The sequence below is a fragment of the Trachurus trachurus genome (assembly GCF_905171665.1).
Source record: "Trachurus trachurus genome assembly, chromosome: 24".
NCBI classification, from domain to species: domain Eukaryota; kingdom Metazoa; phylum Chordata; class Actinopteri; order Carangiformes; family Carangidae; genus Trachurus; species Trachurus trachurus.
Genome location: NC_139910.1, coordinates 28,843,235 through 28,861,214, shown reverse-complemented (window position 1 = coordinate 28,861,214; position 17,980 = coordinate 28,843,235). Strand labels below are relative to the sequence as shown.

Here is a 17,980-nt window from a genome sequence, read left to right as displayed (position 1 = left end):
GTCAGTAAGACACACACACACACACACACACACACACACACACACACACACACACACACACTGGAATCCACGTGAACACCTGACCATCAGTCATGAGACAGATACACTGATCCATGTGGCTTTTCTTTCCCCTCCTTCTCCCAGCTGAACATTCAGACAGTGTTTATCCTCTAACACACACACACACACACACACACACACACACACACACACACACACACACACACACACACACACACACACACACACACACACACACACACACACACACACACACACACACACACACACACACACACACACACACAGTATCTTTTTTAGTTTTCCACTTCACCACACACTCCATCTCTTTCTCACTAACCCTGATTGTCCCCTCATGCTTTGTTTCCTCCTCTGGGTTTCTTCCACTTATCCACTATCTCCTTCCTCATCCATTTATCTCCAATTCTCCACTTCTCCTGACCTTTGACCCTTTCAATTCTTCTCCATATTACCTCTTCTCCATCATTCCACCACGCTCCTCTTTCATTCTCTCTCTCTCTCTCTGTGGCTCTGGGCTGGTCATGTGACTGAGAGGCCCCAGCTTTACTCCGCTCTTCCACAACAAACACACGACCAGAACACACCAATTATGCGGACAGCCGGACACGTGCACACGAGAATATGGAGAGCACATGCACACAACAAAGCTCACACATGAGAACACAACAAAGCTCACACATGAGAACACAACAAAGCTCACACATGAGAACACAACAAAGCTCACAGTTGCAGTCAAGCTCCTCTGCCAAACCAACTGGACTTTTAGGAAAACTTGGACATTAAAATCCAAAAAAAACAAAAAAAACAACAAGTCAGAACAACCTGGAGGTCAAGTGAATCCACCTTTGACTGAAAAAATAAAAAACAACCTGTGTGTATGTGTAGCCAGTTCACATTTTACATCATATATTTATTAGAGAAATGATAGACACTGAACATGCTGCATAAGGTTAATTTTAGTTACAGGCTACATCCACTCTGACACATTTTCAGAAATGTTTTGCAGAAGAAATGATTAATGAAGAACATCAAAAGCAGTCAGTCAGTAAAGTTCATGATCCATGTTGAATTTTGTCCTGGTAAAGCCAAACCAAGAGTAATTTAACTAAAACATCAAAAAAGTCTCACTATTAAGGGTTTGAAAACTCTGGATGTCAGTTGTAAATGTAATAAAAGTGATGTATTTTGAGACTAAAATGCATTAGTGCGAATGAAGCCTCACATCACGGTGCAGCATGATGAACACGGCGTCGCAGCAATCAAGCTGAAACATATAATAATAGACATTTTAACGTCTGGAGTGTTGGAATAAGTCAGAGAGAAACAACTTGAATGAGTCAGTTTTGTCAGTGGGTGCTCATCAATGTCCAGTGTTTCAAAAGAAAGATGCCATAACTAACCACTGTCAGACAGCTAAAGCACAAACTGGGTCTCATTAAGAGAACTTAAAGGGATAGTTCAACATTTTGGCAAATTGTCCCATTGCCATAATCGCTATAGTCATAGCAGTAGGTTTGTTACCTTTAATTGTTGGTGCAAGCTATTTTTAGAACGGCGGAGCAGAGCCGTGAGCTGCTCAGAGCTACGCTACAGAGGCTAAAGGAATTTCTTGGTTTCCCTCATCAAACTCATCAAATACACAATCCAACAACTCCACAACGCTCTGGTGGACAAGTTGTGACCTGCACATTCACCACGCTATGAGATAATAACACAACGTTACGAAACGGAGTTGTTTTAGAGGGAAATACAGAGACTGCTTGATGAAAAACTGCCCTCGACAGGAACAAGCATCAGTGGTTTTGTATGAATTTCCCTCTAAAACAACTCTGTCTGGTAACGTTGAGTTATTATCTCATAGTGTGGTGAATGTGCAGGTCACAACTTGTCCACCAGAGCGTTGTGGAGTTGTTGGATTGTGTATTTGATGAGTTTGATGAGGGAAACCAAGAAATCCCATGAGCCTCCGTAGCGTAGCTCTGAGCAGCTCACGGCTCTGCTCCACCGTTCTAAAAAATAGCTTGCACCGACAATTAAAGGTAACGAACCTACTGCTATGACTATAGGGATTATGGCAATGGGACAATTTGCCAAAATGTTGAACTATCCCTTTTAAAATAAATCAAATCAAAAACGAAACATCACTACACACACATCCTGTAAGAGAGACACACAACTGAAGGGTTAAATGTTACATCACACACTCGGATCAAATCTCTCAGGCTCATATGTTCAAACACACGGCACGTGGGCATGTGTGTGTGTGTGTGTGTGTGTGTGTGTGTGTGCATTCCTGCATTTCTGTGAGATTCAGTGGGTTTGTTCTGTGTGGTGTGTTGTATTGTATGTGACATGTGAAATGACCCCTCCCCTTTTTTCCTAGGGGGCCTTGGTACGCACGCGCATAGGCCTATGCACACACACACACACACACACACCCTCCTGGGGGGGTCTCACCAGCATTCTCCCTGATGATGTATTTTTAGCCTCTGAGTAACACCACCGAGCTGTGTCTGCCTGCATGTGTGTGTGTGTGTGTGTGTGTGTATGTGTGTGTGTGTGTTTATGCATGCATATGCTAACAGGCTAACTAGCAGTGAAGCCTGCCACGCTGCGTGGACTTCCCTACTGACCCACTCCTTAAATGTAGGAACTTCCTCTTCTCAGTGTCACACCACTCAAACCTGCAGCTGTGGTCAGACTGTGTCTCCGCTGTGTCTCTGCTGCTGGATTACACTGTCAACTAGACTCTACACATTTTTACCATATATGAAATATTCTGCTATTCTGAGTTCAAGAGAAGAAAAATGATCTAGTTCCCTCTCACATCAAGATGCTCTGCATGGAGACAACATCTCTGCACCAAATCAACACCTTCATTAGATTTTCAGATGTGTCAGTAGTTTTGTTTGTATGTGTGAATGGTGTGATGGTCGTCAGCACTCTTCACTCCCCCCCTCATGCCTATACGCTCACGTGCAAAGACTCAACATAACCCCCCCCCCCTTGCCCCAGTAGCTCAGCAATCTGTGGGTAGCTCCTGTTCCCCCCTATGGGCAGATGAGCAGAGTGTGGGCTTCACTGTAAGCACTGACTTAGAGAGGCAACACAAACACACAGCAGGAGTCAACATCTTTATCCCGTGACCTTTTCAAACACCTCAGCGTCACACCAGAGTGGGTGTCAGTCTCTCAGCTTCCATCAGTAGCACATACACCTGACATCACCACAGATAGAAAGACAAGATTTAACTCTCTTCAGCTGACGTGTCACGTGAACCTTGCTGGAGCAACAACTGGCAACATGACAATTTCTACCAAGACGTCCAACTCACTGTTTCAGATGGAAGCTGTGCCCAGTTCCACACTGTATACTAACCAGTCTATATGTGTATTCACAAGGGAAACTCTGGAAGTCAGCGTACAGGTGTGCATACAGTTCCCTTCCTATTTGCATCGTCTGTCCCACAGTGCAAAGAGGAATATGAACATGAAAGTGATCACAGCTTCAGAAATACAGAGCAAGCTGTGGCAAACCATGGTGGTGAGTTACAGAACTACACAGAGTTAAAGACTGACTTCCTGTTGGGTGTATATGGTTTCCTATCAGCTTAAAGGGTATTTCCAGGTCACCTATCAGTTCATTTCATACCATCCATACTCCCAACTGCAGCGTGCGGATGCTTTGATTCATTTTTGTTGAAGAATCTAATAAGTTTCAATGTTCATTAATGGGCTCCGGACTAATTTTAAGATTCTCTCTACAATAAAATTAAATCAGAATTTGGACTTACCACGGCTTCCGCATCGCTCCTTTCTGGGTTCAGCGAACAAACGCCTCAGAGCCTCAGAGCCTCTACTGTTGTGTTCTCTGACCCAGAAAGGAACAATGCGGAAGCCATGGTAAGTCCAAATCTTGATCTAATTTAATGGTAAAGCAAATTTTTTAATTTAAATGCCCATTAATGAACATTGAAAAAACGATAGATTCTTGAACAAAAACGAATATAAACACGCTGCAGTTGGGAGTATGGATGGTATCATGATCATAGGCGACCTGATAACTGAGGTGAACATTGATTACAACTGGAAATGCCCTAGGTTTGTTGATTTAATTTATTACTAACAGCAAAACCAGAATTGTAACATTAAGCAATACACAGTATGAATATTGCTTAGTGTATACATTTAGTATACAGTGTGGAATTGGGATCAAATCATTACAACTTCAAAACTTCTCAAACCTCTCAATGGAGAAAAAAATCAACCCCTCATTAGGATGTCAAATAGTCATTAAGTGATCGAGCATCCAGTCTGTATGTGTTCATACACACACACACGCACATGAAAACCAGATCTACAAGTATCTGAACACTGACCATCCTTCATATTATCAGTTTGGTTTTTGAAATAAAATGGACAAACTGAAACATTATAGAATCTTTAGATCTTCAGTTTGAGCTCTGGCCTTCAGAAACTCAAACCCAGTATGTGTGTCAGAGTGTGTGTGTGTGTGTGTGTGTGTGTGTGTGTGTGTGTGTGTGTGTGTGTGTGTGTGTGTGTATCACTCACCAGCATTAGAGATGCGTCTCCCTCTCTCCCAGTCCTGCTGCTCTCTGTCCAACTGCTCCTGCTGCTCCCTCTCCAGCCGCTCTCTCTCCGCCTTCTCCCTCTCCATCAGCTCGCGCTCGGCGCGCTCCTGCTGCTCGCGCTCCTGCTGCTCCCTCTCCATCTGCACCTCCCTCTCCTGATGCTCCCGCTCTTGACGCTCCCGCTCTTGACGCTCTTGGCGTTCGCGCTCCTGCTCGCGCTCCATCACCTCCCGCTCCAGGCGCTCCTGCTCCTGACGTTCTCGCTCCATCTCCATCTCCTTCTGTCTCTGCAGCTCCTGAAGCTGCCTGGGGGGAGAGAGGAGGAGGAGGAGGAAGGAGAGAGGGATGAAAACAGTGCACAGCTAAATAAAGTCATTCAAACTTGACAAGGAGACTGAGCCGGTGTGAATGAGAGGAGGAGGGTTAGAAAGAGAAAGAGATGGAGGAGGAATCAGAAGCACAGTGTCATAACTAGTCCAAATGAGCCCATTGGTGTGAGGCCTGTCTTAACCTCTCTGACCCTGTTGTCATTATATAAGGGGTGTCATTATATAATAATTGCTTTTAGGCACAATAGCCATGCTGTTATGCAACCACAGCCAGCTTTGCTAAAAAATTTGGGCGCATTAAAAACACAAACAATGAGCTGCCCAGGGTGAACACTGTCTCTCAGTAGCAAAGAAGCAGCTGTGTGTGTGAGAGAAGAAGACACACAAGAATAATAATTAAAAAAACAAAAAACAAACTCTGATTAGTTTGGTTTTTTAAGTGAGGGTGCAAAATCTGTTCAGGGAGGTTTTTCCTAAGGGTGCAATGGAGTGTGTAGACTGAGGTTTGGCCACTAGGTGTCAGCAGAGGGCAGAGGTAGAGAGGCTGGTAGAGGGAAACGGGAGATGTAAGCAACAAATGAAAATGTGTGTGAGAGTGTGTGTGTATGCATGTGAGAATGAGTTTAAGCATAAAAGAGAGAGAGAGGTTGAGAGGGGATGGAGAGAATGTCTCCCTTACTACAGCTGACATTCAATGAAATGTAAAATGCCTGCAGGACTGTCCACAGCAGTGCTTATCTCCAAGACAGTAAATTACACTAAAAGGCATTTTACAATTAAAAATATACAATATACTGCAGCATATACTGTGCTGTTATATAACTCAGCCATGTGATGTGGAAAGGAGGAACGCTCCATCTCAGCTCCAGGATGAAATATGTTGTCTAACATTACAGAGATAGTTTAACACGAGGAAATGTTACTGTGTGAACTTTGAACTCTGAAACACAAGACATGAAGTTCAGAGGACTCAGTCGGAAGCAGAGACCAGTGGACCTGAGGAGCTGGATCACCTGCTACCAGAGGTGAGTCAAGTGAGTGTTTTCTCACTTTCTATTCTATCCAGTCAGATCACCACATTAGTGAGCTGTGAGTGTGAACATACGATTGAGTGAGGCATCAACAGAACCAGAGGAGTAGGAGAACAGGTCCAGAGGCAACAACATGGATATTTAACCAGATTTGAGATATTATGAACAAACTAAAAAGAGAGAGGGCGGGGGGCAGTGCGTGGCGCAGTGGTTAAAGCGGCCACCCCATGTAGAGGCTACAGTCCTCAATGCAGGCGTCCCCGGTTTGAATCCCGCGTTGGGCAGACCTTTCCTGCATGTCATTCCCCTTCTCTCTGCCTTATCTCCCCGTCTATCTCTTTTATGTACTATCAAATAAAGGCGAAAAAGCCAAAAAATATACTTAAAAAAAAAAAAAAAGAGAGAGGGCGGTCTACAGTGGTTTTCACAGCCATCTACTGTAGATAAACAGCAAACAGTATGAATCATGGGGTGAAATCTCTGACCCCTTGTCCCACCTGTGGTGCAGTGGAGGTGAGGAGAGAGTCATTCTGGACAGTGGTGACTTTCTAGGTCCACAGCAGAGGTGTGAAGGCAGGTTGAGGAGATCAAATGCAGAAATTCTTGACAGAAAGGACCAATCAGCGTTCCATAGCCAACACTGAGACTGACAGGTTCAGATAAGTGTAAATGTAAGAGGTATGAGGGATCTTTGTCACAATAGGTGTGTTTACATGCAGTGTTTTCCTCAATCTGATTGTAACCAATCGTATTAAATGAATCTTATTCGACCTGTTTACATGTCTGTCTGTCTGTCTGTCTGTCTGTCTGTCTGTCTGTCTGTCTGTCTGTCTGTCTGTCTGTCTATCTATCTATCTATCTATCTATTAAGTCTTTTAATCTATAGCTCTTTGTCAGCAGATACAAGTGATTCATTCGGATTAAAATGCAGCTTTTTCACATGCCTATGGGGAAACGGTTGTTCCCTCACGGCTCTTACAGGAAGTGACGTTTCCTTGGTGCAAGAGAAGAAGAGTGGCACTTCCATGTTTACACTTACAGTAGCGATGGATCTACGTCGTGTTTTGTTGGGGGTGCTTATTTCGTTGTTTTTGCATTTATTTGCGACTCTACGGTCTCAGCAATTAGTTATCCTGATGAGATACTTGGCCGAGAGAAGAAGAAGACGGTACAACTTTCCTGCTTATTCGCCATGTTTGTTTTTGTTTTGACCGGCTTTGTCTTCCCTATTTTTTAAACACACCTGTGTTAAGGGGAGAGAGAGAGAGAGAGAGAGAGAGAGAGAGAGAGAGAGAGAGAGAGAGAGAGAGAGAGAGAGAGAGAAAGAGAGTCTTAGTTTTATGTGTCAGATGTGGTTTTAGAGTTTTATATAGTATATAACAACTTGCAACAGTCTAATGATGCCCAATCTTACCACACATATTTATTTTTTGTTTCATGTGATGTAGACTATGTATAAGAGAGAGAGAGAACTTGATCAGCACACACATGCATGCTCTCACACACGCATAGGGTAAATCATTTTATGAATATTTTTTATTTATTTGTATATTGTTGTATATATTCATGAGTTGTACTGTGTCATTGATTACTAATGCTTTGGCAACATAGTTCTTTTAACTGTCATGCCAATAAAGCGAATTTGAATTGAATTGAATTGAGAGAGAGAGAGAGAGAGAGAGAGAGAGAGAGAGAGAGAGAGAGAGAGAGAGAGAGAGAGAGAGAGAGAGAGAGAGAGAGAGGGAAGGAGAGAGAGAGAGAGAGAGAGAGAGAGAGAGAGAGAGAGAGAGAGTGTTTTGTGAATGTGGGAAGTGAGAGGAGAAAAAAACAAAAAGGTGAGAGCAGATACAAGTTGTGGGAGGTAGTAATCTGTCAGGTTCAAATGCGCTCGCACACACACACACACACACACACACACACACACACACACACACACACACACACACACACACACACACACACACACACACACACACACACACACACACACACACACACACAAGGTTCCTGGGAAATCTTTGATGGAGTTGGAAAGCTGCGACACTCTTGTCACATTCTATGATTTACTTGGTCATAAATCTCACCGGCTGCAAATGAGCGAGCGTTTCATTTATAAATGACAAAAGCAGAGAAAGAGATGCTGGGAACTGCAGCTACGTGCCAACACACACTTTCTCTCTGTCACTCACACACACACACACACACACACACACACACACACACACACACACACACACACACACACACACACACACACACACACACACACACACACACACACACACACACGTATATCAACTCAGATGCTGTCAGGTGGTCTTCCCTCACTCATCCTGTTCTGCTGAGAGCTGACTCAGCTAAAAGTCAGTCATCAGCATTAATGTTGCTTAATGCAAACACTCACTCCCCCTCTCCCTCCATCTGTACAGGTGACGCATTCAAACGCATGAACCACACTCTACCATTGACACAAACACACACACTTAAAGCATGTTTGGACCTGCAGGTGCGCGCACTCACTCACACACACATAGTTGGAGATGTGGTTGTGATTGTGTTCCCAGTTCCCTCAGTGGTTGGCGTGCATCAGGCCGGTGGGAGAAACCCTCCCACTGACTCCAAATCACTCAGCGCGCACGCACACACACCACACACCACACACCACACACCACACACCACACACCACACACCTGTGCTTCAAACCAAGAGCAGCAGGTGACCTCACTCAGACCAGGACGTATTTTTCAGAAACATGTGGACTGACCTGAGTCAACACTTCAAACTCAACACTTCAAACTTCACTTTTGAAAAATTCTTCTTTTTTTGGGATTATGTTAATATTTTGTAAAATGGAAGAAAAATATTTTTTCCCACCAAACTTTGATAGGAACAAAAGTGTTTTGCTGTTGGTTATCATATTAGCAGCAGCTGACGGAAACAGTCAAAATATATTCATGACAAAAGGATGTCCACTGCATTTGTTCACAAATGTCTTATCTGAATGTAAAATCTAGAAACTGTAAGATCCTGCTGATCTGTGCTGACAGTAAACATCCATGTGAAGTTAGCTCAGGTGTATAAAAAGAAGGTATTTCTGTTTCTGTATTGAAAACACACATGTTTGCTGTGCATGGGTACTTTAAGAAACAGTTGAAATATTGCACTTCTTCTGGCCACAAACGGTTGTGGACTAACTGATCCTCTGCCAGTACTGTACATAAACTACACTAAATCTAGGGCAAACACAAACCCTTCATTTCATTTCATTACATGTGATATGTAGAACACGCTCGGGCCTCTATAGCTCCATCCAGTCCTATCTCCACTTGAACAGATTTTCTATTCTCTGGCTTCAAGAAATGTCAAGATGGCAGCAGGCTGAGAAACTAAACTCTCGTCCTCAGGGACACGGCAGATGCTCAGGCCAGGATTTCCATTCCGTCAAAAAAAAAAAAAAAAAAAGGTTGGGAGAATTAAGACGCATCAAAGACAATGACTGTTGTATTATAACCCTGGTGCTTATCAGTGACCTGGCTGCAGAGCTCAAGGCCTCACAGCCGAACTGATCTGCTCCTCAGGATTATTCTGAGCAAAAAGCTGCAGATGGAAAGGAAAAGCAGGGAAGAGATTTTAGAAAATTCCTCCTTTGTGTCTGAGACGCCTCAATCTCCCATAGTCCCACATCCTGTCTGAGTCAGTGCAGCATGGTATTCTCCTCATCTGCAGTCTGTCACCTGTCTCCATCTACAGACAGCAACAACACACCAAAGCAAAACACTTTGGTGTTTTCTATATCAAAAAAACAAACAAACATAAACCAAGTTTACAACTGTATTTAAATTTGTTAGTTAATAATTTGGTCTATCTATCTATCTATCTATCTATCTATCTATCTATCTATCTATCTATCTATCTATCTATCTATCTATCTATCTATCTATCTATCTATCTATCTATCTATCTATCTATCTATCTATCTATTTTAATCTATAGCTCTTTGTCAGCAAATACAAGTGATTCAAACTAAGAAATTAGTTAATCTATAGTTGTGTTTATAACTTTACATAACCTGCCAGAACTTATGCTCCTTTTTTTTTAAAAGAAAATATAATTGTTCATGCAAAAAAAAAAGAAAAAAGAAAATTCAGAGTTAGTGGATGGGCAGAGTCATTTATTATCACACTGTTTGCTCTTTTTAAATCATAATGTGAAGTGGAACCATCCAAATGGTCCTGATCAAAAGTTTACCTACCCTCAAAAAACTTGTTTGCTTGTTATTTTGTGTCTGTGTTTAAAAAGTCAGTGAGATTCTAAGCTGCACACAACACCTGCACATTTCATCCACTGCTGCACTGAAAACAAACCTTCAGAGGACCTGAGGGGGAAGGTTGTTCAACTTTATAAAACAGGAAAAGGACATACAAAGATGAGGTATCCAAATATTTGAGAATGCCAATCAGCAGTGTTCAAACTCTCATGAAGAAGTAAAAATTGAGGGGTTCTGTTGATATGAAGCCATGGTCAGGTAGACCAGCAAATATTTCACCCACAACTGCCAGTAATTGTTCAGGATGCAAGGAAAAACCCACTAATAACTTAAGCTGCCATCCAGGCACTAAAGGGGGCAATATTAAGAACTAACGGTATATGCAAACTTTTGAACAGGGATCATCTCAGTATTTTCTTAATTTTTTAATCAAAGTTTTGTCTAATGATTGTGTTATTTTGCAATGTCTCATAGTTTATTTTGAATTTATCCCATTCAAAAGTAAGAGAAAGGTGTTTTGCCTACTCACTTATATTTTCCTTAAAAAGGGGTACACATCTCACAAAATCTGCCAGGGTTTGTAAACTTATGAGCACAACCGTATCTTGGAGTCTCCTGTACAACAAACATTTTTGCCAGTTGATTTTTTCGATGGAAATCAAAGTGATAGGTGTTACACGCTCCACATCCTGACCCAGCACACCAGAGCCCCCATGCCTGGCTGCACCCTCACACAGAAACACACAGAGTGTCCCAGTTCCCACGCTGTTTGAGTGGTCCAGTGATGTAATTACAGAAACACAGAGGTAACCTGGATTCATGGCCAAAGGAAGCTTGGCAGTGCCGTGTCTCTGAGGATTTCACAGTCTTTACGAGGGCTCCCCTCATCTCATCCAAGAGAATGTATTCTCTCTGATAGCGAATCTGGCCCCCAGTGGGATCCACGGCAGCGGAACAGCAGCAGAACATCTTCCTGATGAAATATAGCTGATGGTGTGATGGCGCCATGGCAGTGAAATCCAGTCTAATCAGACACATCAGGCGGCCTCCGACAGTTTTGCTCACATCACATTTTTTGGTATACGACTGAATAAACCCCCCCCCCCCCCCCCCAAAAAAAAAAAAAAAAGACACCAACAGCCAAACACTAGTAGTTGGAGGTGGAGAAGCCTCAGTCTGTCGCTTCACAATAGCCTACATACAAAGAGTGAGAGAATTTTATCATCGATCATCTTCATTTTGTGCAAATCAAACTGTTCTATTTGCCTTTGCTTTAATCTACCATTTCATTGTTTTTTTTATTGTGAAGCTCTTTGAGCTACATCTCTTGTATGACAGAACTTAATAATTTAAAGGGATAGTTCAACATTTTGGCAAATTGGCCCATTGCCATAATCCCTTTAGTTTTAGGAGTAAGTTTGTTACCTTTAATTGTCGGTGCAAGCTATTTTTAGAACAGCGGAGCAGAGCCGTGAGCTGCTCAGAGCCACTCTACGGAGGCACATGGGATTTCTTGGTTTCCCTCATCAAACTCATCAAATACACAATCCAACAACTCCACAATGTTGCACAATGGTATAAAAGTTAAAAAAGCAGCCCATAATAAGCACAGAGCTTTGAGAGAGAAGTCAAGTACAACAGGGAGCAACAGGAGGAATAAAGTCTGACCTGAGAACTGTATGAAACCTGTTTGTGTAAATGTGGCTCAATCTGATCTGATCTAGAGTCTGTGTGTGTGTGTGTGTGTGTGTGTGTGTGTGTGTGTGTCTGTGTTTATAAACATTTAAACGAGCGCCAGGTGGATTGTTTATGAAGTTAACGAGCTCTGGCCTGAGAATCAGACATTACCACGACAACTTGAGGTGGTTACCACGGCGATAGAGGCCCCCCAGGCTGAGGCAGACAGAAACGTGGAGAAAAAGAGCGATTTTCTGCCTCTGCACTGGTCTCGCAAAAGGCTTACGGTACCAAAACGGTAACTCCTATCAGAACAAAACACAGATCACGTTGCTCTAAGGACTTACTGAAAAATGTGGTACGATTTGGTGTTTCTACAGTAAATATTTTGGAGACACTGGAGATTTTAAAACATCGGTCCGTTCTGCTTCTCTCAGAAAATCTTTGTATTGGAGTCAATGAGGAGCAGAGACAGACGTGGCCGCACTCAGAGGCTGTTCAATTCAAATTACATTTTGAGCACATGGTGAGAGAGATAACAATTGTCTAATTTGGAAAAAATCATGTGTGTAGAGTGTAAATTGTGTCCAGGAGGAGTGTGGAAAGAGAAAAATTCGTAAACTGTTGAGAAAAGTAATAGCACACCCATCCCGATCAAACCGCACGTTTTGATATATAATTTGTCTAGTAGCGAACCGAAAATAGTCCGTAGGAAAAATTTGCCCCGGGCACTGGCCCCCCCCCCCCGTGGCCCTAATTAAAAGTAATGAACCTACTCCTAAAACTATAGGGATTATGGCAATGGGCCAATTTGCCAAAATGTTGAACTATCCCTTTAAGTGAATAATAATAATGATAAAAAACAATAAAAGTGATCCCTCAACATGAGATTTTCTTCACATATTCTCATATAATATCACTATTATAATTTTAATTAATAAAGCCCCATTATGAGAACAACAAAGTCAGATTTGACTCTTGAGATCTACAACTACTGTAACATCTTTATTTAGCTTTTTTCGTTAGGAAGAAGAAGGAAGAAGACTTAACTTTTTTCATCACCTGTCGAGATTTGTAATCTCTGATTCAGTGACTGCTGAGTGGAGCACAAGGGGATACTGAGAGGATTCAGTAGTCCCGGGACTAAAGAGTAATAAGTGGGAACAGGTGAATTACAACATCATTATTTGTGTGTCAGAGTAGATGGATGAGCAGTGGGAATGAGCTACAAGCGGACATGTACTGTATATCTTCAACGTCTGTACCATATTACCTACTGTACAGTATACAGAAGCTGATGTTGGTCAAGACTCAGAGCAGAGGAATATAAAAAAGATAAAAGGTTTAGAAAATGTCAGACGGATGAGTTTACACCCTCAGTAAAAGAATCTCTAGCTCCACAAAACATCAAAGCTCCTTTGGCAAGTAACACCATCAGTGTCCAGACCATGGAGATGAGCTTCAGCGCTGAAAGCTGAGGCATCATGCCTGTCCCGGGACACCTCTAGATGATCTGACCTTTCACCTCTCAGCCTCCACCACATCTGTCCTGTCGTCTGCTCCCAGAGTGACTTTAATGTAGGGGCAGGATATCTGCAGTAACAGTGTTTCATCTGTCAGTGAGGAGGCTGAACTGTCTCAATGAGTCCTAATGAGTAGTAGCACAGAGACTCTCTGTTGTTGTCCCTGTGCCCGTGTGTTGATGAATGACTTTTTGCTCCTGAATGACTGAGAGGACCAAAGAGTTGTAGCTTAGTTCACTTGGGATTCCTGCTTGTACAAAACAATGACACACATGCACGCATGCACGCGCACGTGCACGCACACGCACACGCACACGCACACACACCTCCCCATTCACCTTAATAGGAGATCATGAAATTCCTAAACAATGCGCACACACTTAAAATAACCTGTCTGGAGAGACGTGTTTGAGATGAGTGCCACTGCCTGGGGAAGTTGTGTACATGCAGACTCAGAGGGGAGAGTAGCCTGTCATCCATCAGAGGGACAGCGTAGCCTTTCAGCTGATGTCATACCACAGTAACGCTCACACATTCCTGCAGAGTGAGAGCAGCTTCTCCTGCTGCCAAAGTCTCATGAGTACAACGTGCTTTCATGAAGAGCAGTCAGAAGGAGAGCCAGGCCACCTCTGTCCTCACATGAGCCCCATCGCAAGGTCGAAGGTCAGCGGTGATGTGATGGAAATAACGGCATTATAAATAAAGGGCGTTACTAATGGCACTACTTTTTTCAGCACAGAGTAAACAAAGAAGTTACTGTTTCGCCCGTTATAACGCTGTTACCGTTACTGACAATAAAATGCACCATTACTCCCGTCACTTGACTCAAAGAGTCTCGTCACAAAATAATACAACCGTTTACGTGTACAGTACAGCCTACACATTAGTTTCAGTCAATCAACTGATTGGGAAAAAAGGGTTAGGGTTAGTTAATTTGACATATTTGAGTATTTTATAAAAAGCAAACACAATAGTTACTTTTCATGGTAATTAGTTACACTTATTATGTAGTAACTCAGTTACTTTAGGAAAAAGTAACTATAACTAATTACTCTTTAAAAGTAATGTGCCCAACACTGAAGGCCAGACATGCTGAGGCTACACAAACTGTTCCAACTGTAAGAAATGAATGAGTCAAAATCTGCCTCAGTTTTTATGGGTCCTATGAGACACACACACACACACACACACACACACACACACACACACACACACACACACACACACACACACAGTGCCAGGGAAGCATCAACAGCAGCTCACCATGACTTTTTTATAGCAGACATATTGACTTGATCACCCTCCTCTCTGTTGCATGGTCTTGATTGACTGCAGGACATTTGCATACAGAATTTGCTGAGTGCTGTTTTCCACTTCTCTCCCAGTCCGGTTGCTTTCTTGCTGTTTTGCCGTTGAAGCTATGAGTTTGCTTTTAAGCCTTGTTTCCATTACTTTATTCAAATTAAAGAAAACAATACATAACTGTCCAAATACTCACAGTCTGCACTGTATCAACTACTGACACTTGCAGAGCGATGACTCCCACACTGAACCTCCGTCTACACCGTCCACACACTGAATCTAAAGCAGGTTCCTCTTCCCTGCACGTCTTCCTTCTTTGCAGAAATAAAACGTCACAGGAGTGAAAGCTGTGAAAAGCGTCCCGCACCGTTCAACTGGCATCTTGCTCGCCTCCTGACAAAAGTTGCCAGGGAAACCGTTGCTAAGGGAGCGTGGGCAGTGGCACGGCCTGAATCCCCGCAAAGAGAACAAAAAAAACAGCATTTTCTGTAGTGGAGGAAAATCGGAGGGGTTTATCTAAACCAATCATTTAATCTAAAACAGTTATAATGAAGCTGATTGGCAATAGTTTAGATTTTAAGAAATGAAACGATGACAAAACAAAAAAAAGGTAGTAGTATCACCAGAAATAGATGAACGGCAGATGGAGAGAAGATAAAAATGACAGGAAAAATAAACTGCACAGAAAGTGAATAAGGAGAAGGGTGAGTTATACATTCATCATCATGTTGAGCTCGTCTCATCTGACAGGTGTCACTGCAGTCACAGCCCAACACCTCTTCCTCTTGAATGATGTGATCAAACAGCAGCTAGAAACTACAAACATTCATTTGTGTCTAATTGTGGCAAATTCTTTTTCATCCATTCATGATATAAGGGCCCAAGGAGCATTACAACTATGGAATATTTCACAGAAGAATCATAAGATTTGAGATAAAAGTTTGTATTTCTATTTGTATATATTTTTTCTTTGTCTGTCCTGCATTTGTTTCCTGTTCCCCTCGACCGACTGGTTGAGAAACAGTTACAGGAGAAAGAGTAAAACAGCAACGAAGATGCTGCAGTCATAATTTTCTTCTCTGATTAATTATCTCTGCCATTGATGATTGGTGCGGGTGTAGTTGGTTTGGCCTGATGATGGTGCTGAATCAAAAGCACCACATGGCATGATATTCTCTCAAGTTGATGAGATACTAATGTTGATAATATATATATATTTTTTTTTTGATAAAGGTAAAACGTATCACAACATACAATACAATCACTGTGGTGCTATGAAGACACCCTAATGCAAATCCAACTGAAATCACTTATTATAAGGCTTGCATTATTCAGTCCTAGTCTGGACCACAGTGGTGCACTGAGTATTTATTCCAACCTCAAGCAGTGCCAGACAGATCTATTTTATTTGTCACAACGCCACTTCACTTTGTCACAAGTGACAACTGTGCTGAATCTCCAGGGACGCTGAAGTCTGCTGAAGTCTGCTGAAGTCTGCTGAAAACCTGCAGGCCAACTACCCGCAGCAGCTCTCCGCCTGATTGGCTCGCGTAGCCGGGAAATGTTGACCGAATTAACTGGAGCCCAGATGGACCACATGGACACACTCAGGTCAGGATCAGGTCCAAGTGTGCAACACATACATACAAATGCGCCCACACACACGCCATGGGCCGGGCATCCCACAAACATGAGAGTGTGTGTGTGTGTGTGTGTGTCCGTCCTTGTTGGACTGAACTTGTGAACTCCCACAGCTTTAGGGACGTGTCCCCACAAACACACTAGGATAGAGTTGTGTGTGTCCTTTTCAAACCCGTGACTGTAATGTAAGAATAAATGCAGATGTCAACATTCACCACAGTGTGCTCAACATGAGGCTGCTAGCATTTAGCCTGAATGAGGGCTACATACCAGCAGCTAAATGCTAACAAACACCTTCACATCCTCTTACCAGTTCTCCATCCTCACTTGAATTCAACACAACGCATTTCCTCTTTCTCTCTCTGTTGCTCTCTCCCTTTCTCTCTTTCTTCCGACACACACTCCCTCTCTCCCACGCAACGCTTGACTATTTATAAACCGCAGCCTATTATTTCCAGCTCATGTCTTTTTAATCTGAGGGTAGCACCCAGCATTTCTGAACAGGTGGCTTATTGGCAGTCTTCCCCTCAGCCTTGCACGAATCCACTCAAACATGCAGAGAATATTTCCATCAGTCCATCATTCAGCCTTGAAGTGGCAAGGCCAAGGTGCTTCAACTATTCCTCATCTATCTACAGCTCGTGTCAATGAAGAAGAGGGAGGGGCTGCTGCTGCTGCTGTGGATGAATGAGGATGACAATGAGGAGGCAAAGTAAATGCACATCATTTTTTCCATCTCCATTTCAGGCCACATGGCTCATTATGACACACACAGAGCATTGGCAAGTTGATAGATTGTAGATCAACACACATAAATCTATCCAAGGCAGGTTGGAAAAATATGAGAACATTCTTGTATATTATATATCATGAACATCTGTTAAAACACTGGATTATAAAATAGACAAAAAGTAATATATCAATAAAAAAGGCATCGCTAAATTCTTCCTGCACTTTAATCAACTGACTAGCCTACAGTATATTTGATCAATACTTGACAATGCTTTTGACTATTATAAACAAGGAACAGAGGGTACACTAGGCGTTACTGTGAAAGTTAGTCTGTTAGCTATTGATATAAGACAAAAAGATGCTGAAAGATTGATTCATGCTTCGATTTCTAACTAACTTGATTACTGCAAAGAACTTTTAACTGAACTACCATTAAAAAAACAATGAGTCTTGACCTGCAGTGGCTTCTGGTCACATTTAGGATCAATTTCAAGATCCTCCATCTTATTCATCTGTTTATTTTTATTACTATTCTATTGTGATATGCTTTGTATATAAGCACTGCCTTCTCATGCTAATAAAGCTATTTAAAATTGAAAAAAATTGAGAGATATCTTTATCTTTCAGTGTGTTGGCATTAATTATACAGCCAAGACTGATAACAGGAGTGTGTTCTATATAGAACGTCTCTGGCTGGCTGCTACAGTATAACATTGATGTGACACTTTTTTAAATATTTTAATATTTGTGCTTGCTTCATGTGGCTTGACTCAAATTAAGGGTTTAAGGGTTAAGTCTAAGTAGAGTCTCAAGTCTTTGCTCTCAAGTCCAAGTAGAGTCTCAAG

The 17,980-nt window shown here is 42.3% G+C and overlaps 1 protein-coding gene across 1 annotated transcript in view; it reads right to left on the bottom strand.

Annotated features, from left to right (window-relative positions):
• enah (ENAH actin regulator) overlaps window positions 1-17,980 on the bottom strand; it is a 126,280-nt gene that overhangs the window by 24,828 nt on the left and 83,472 nt on the right. The window contains exon 5 of the mRNA XM_084001158.1: window positions 4,614-4,939. Within this exon, the coding sequence (XP_083857284.1) occupies window positions 4,614-4,939 (326 nt within the window). The remainder of the gene's footprint in view (window positions 1-4,613; window positions 4,940-17,980) is intronic.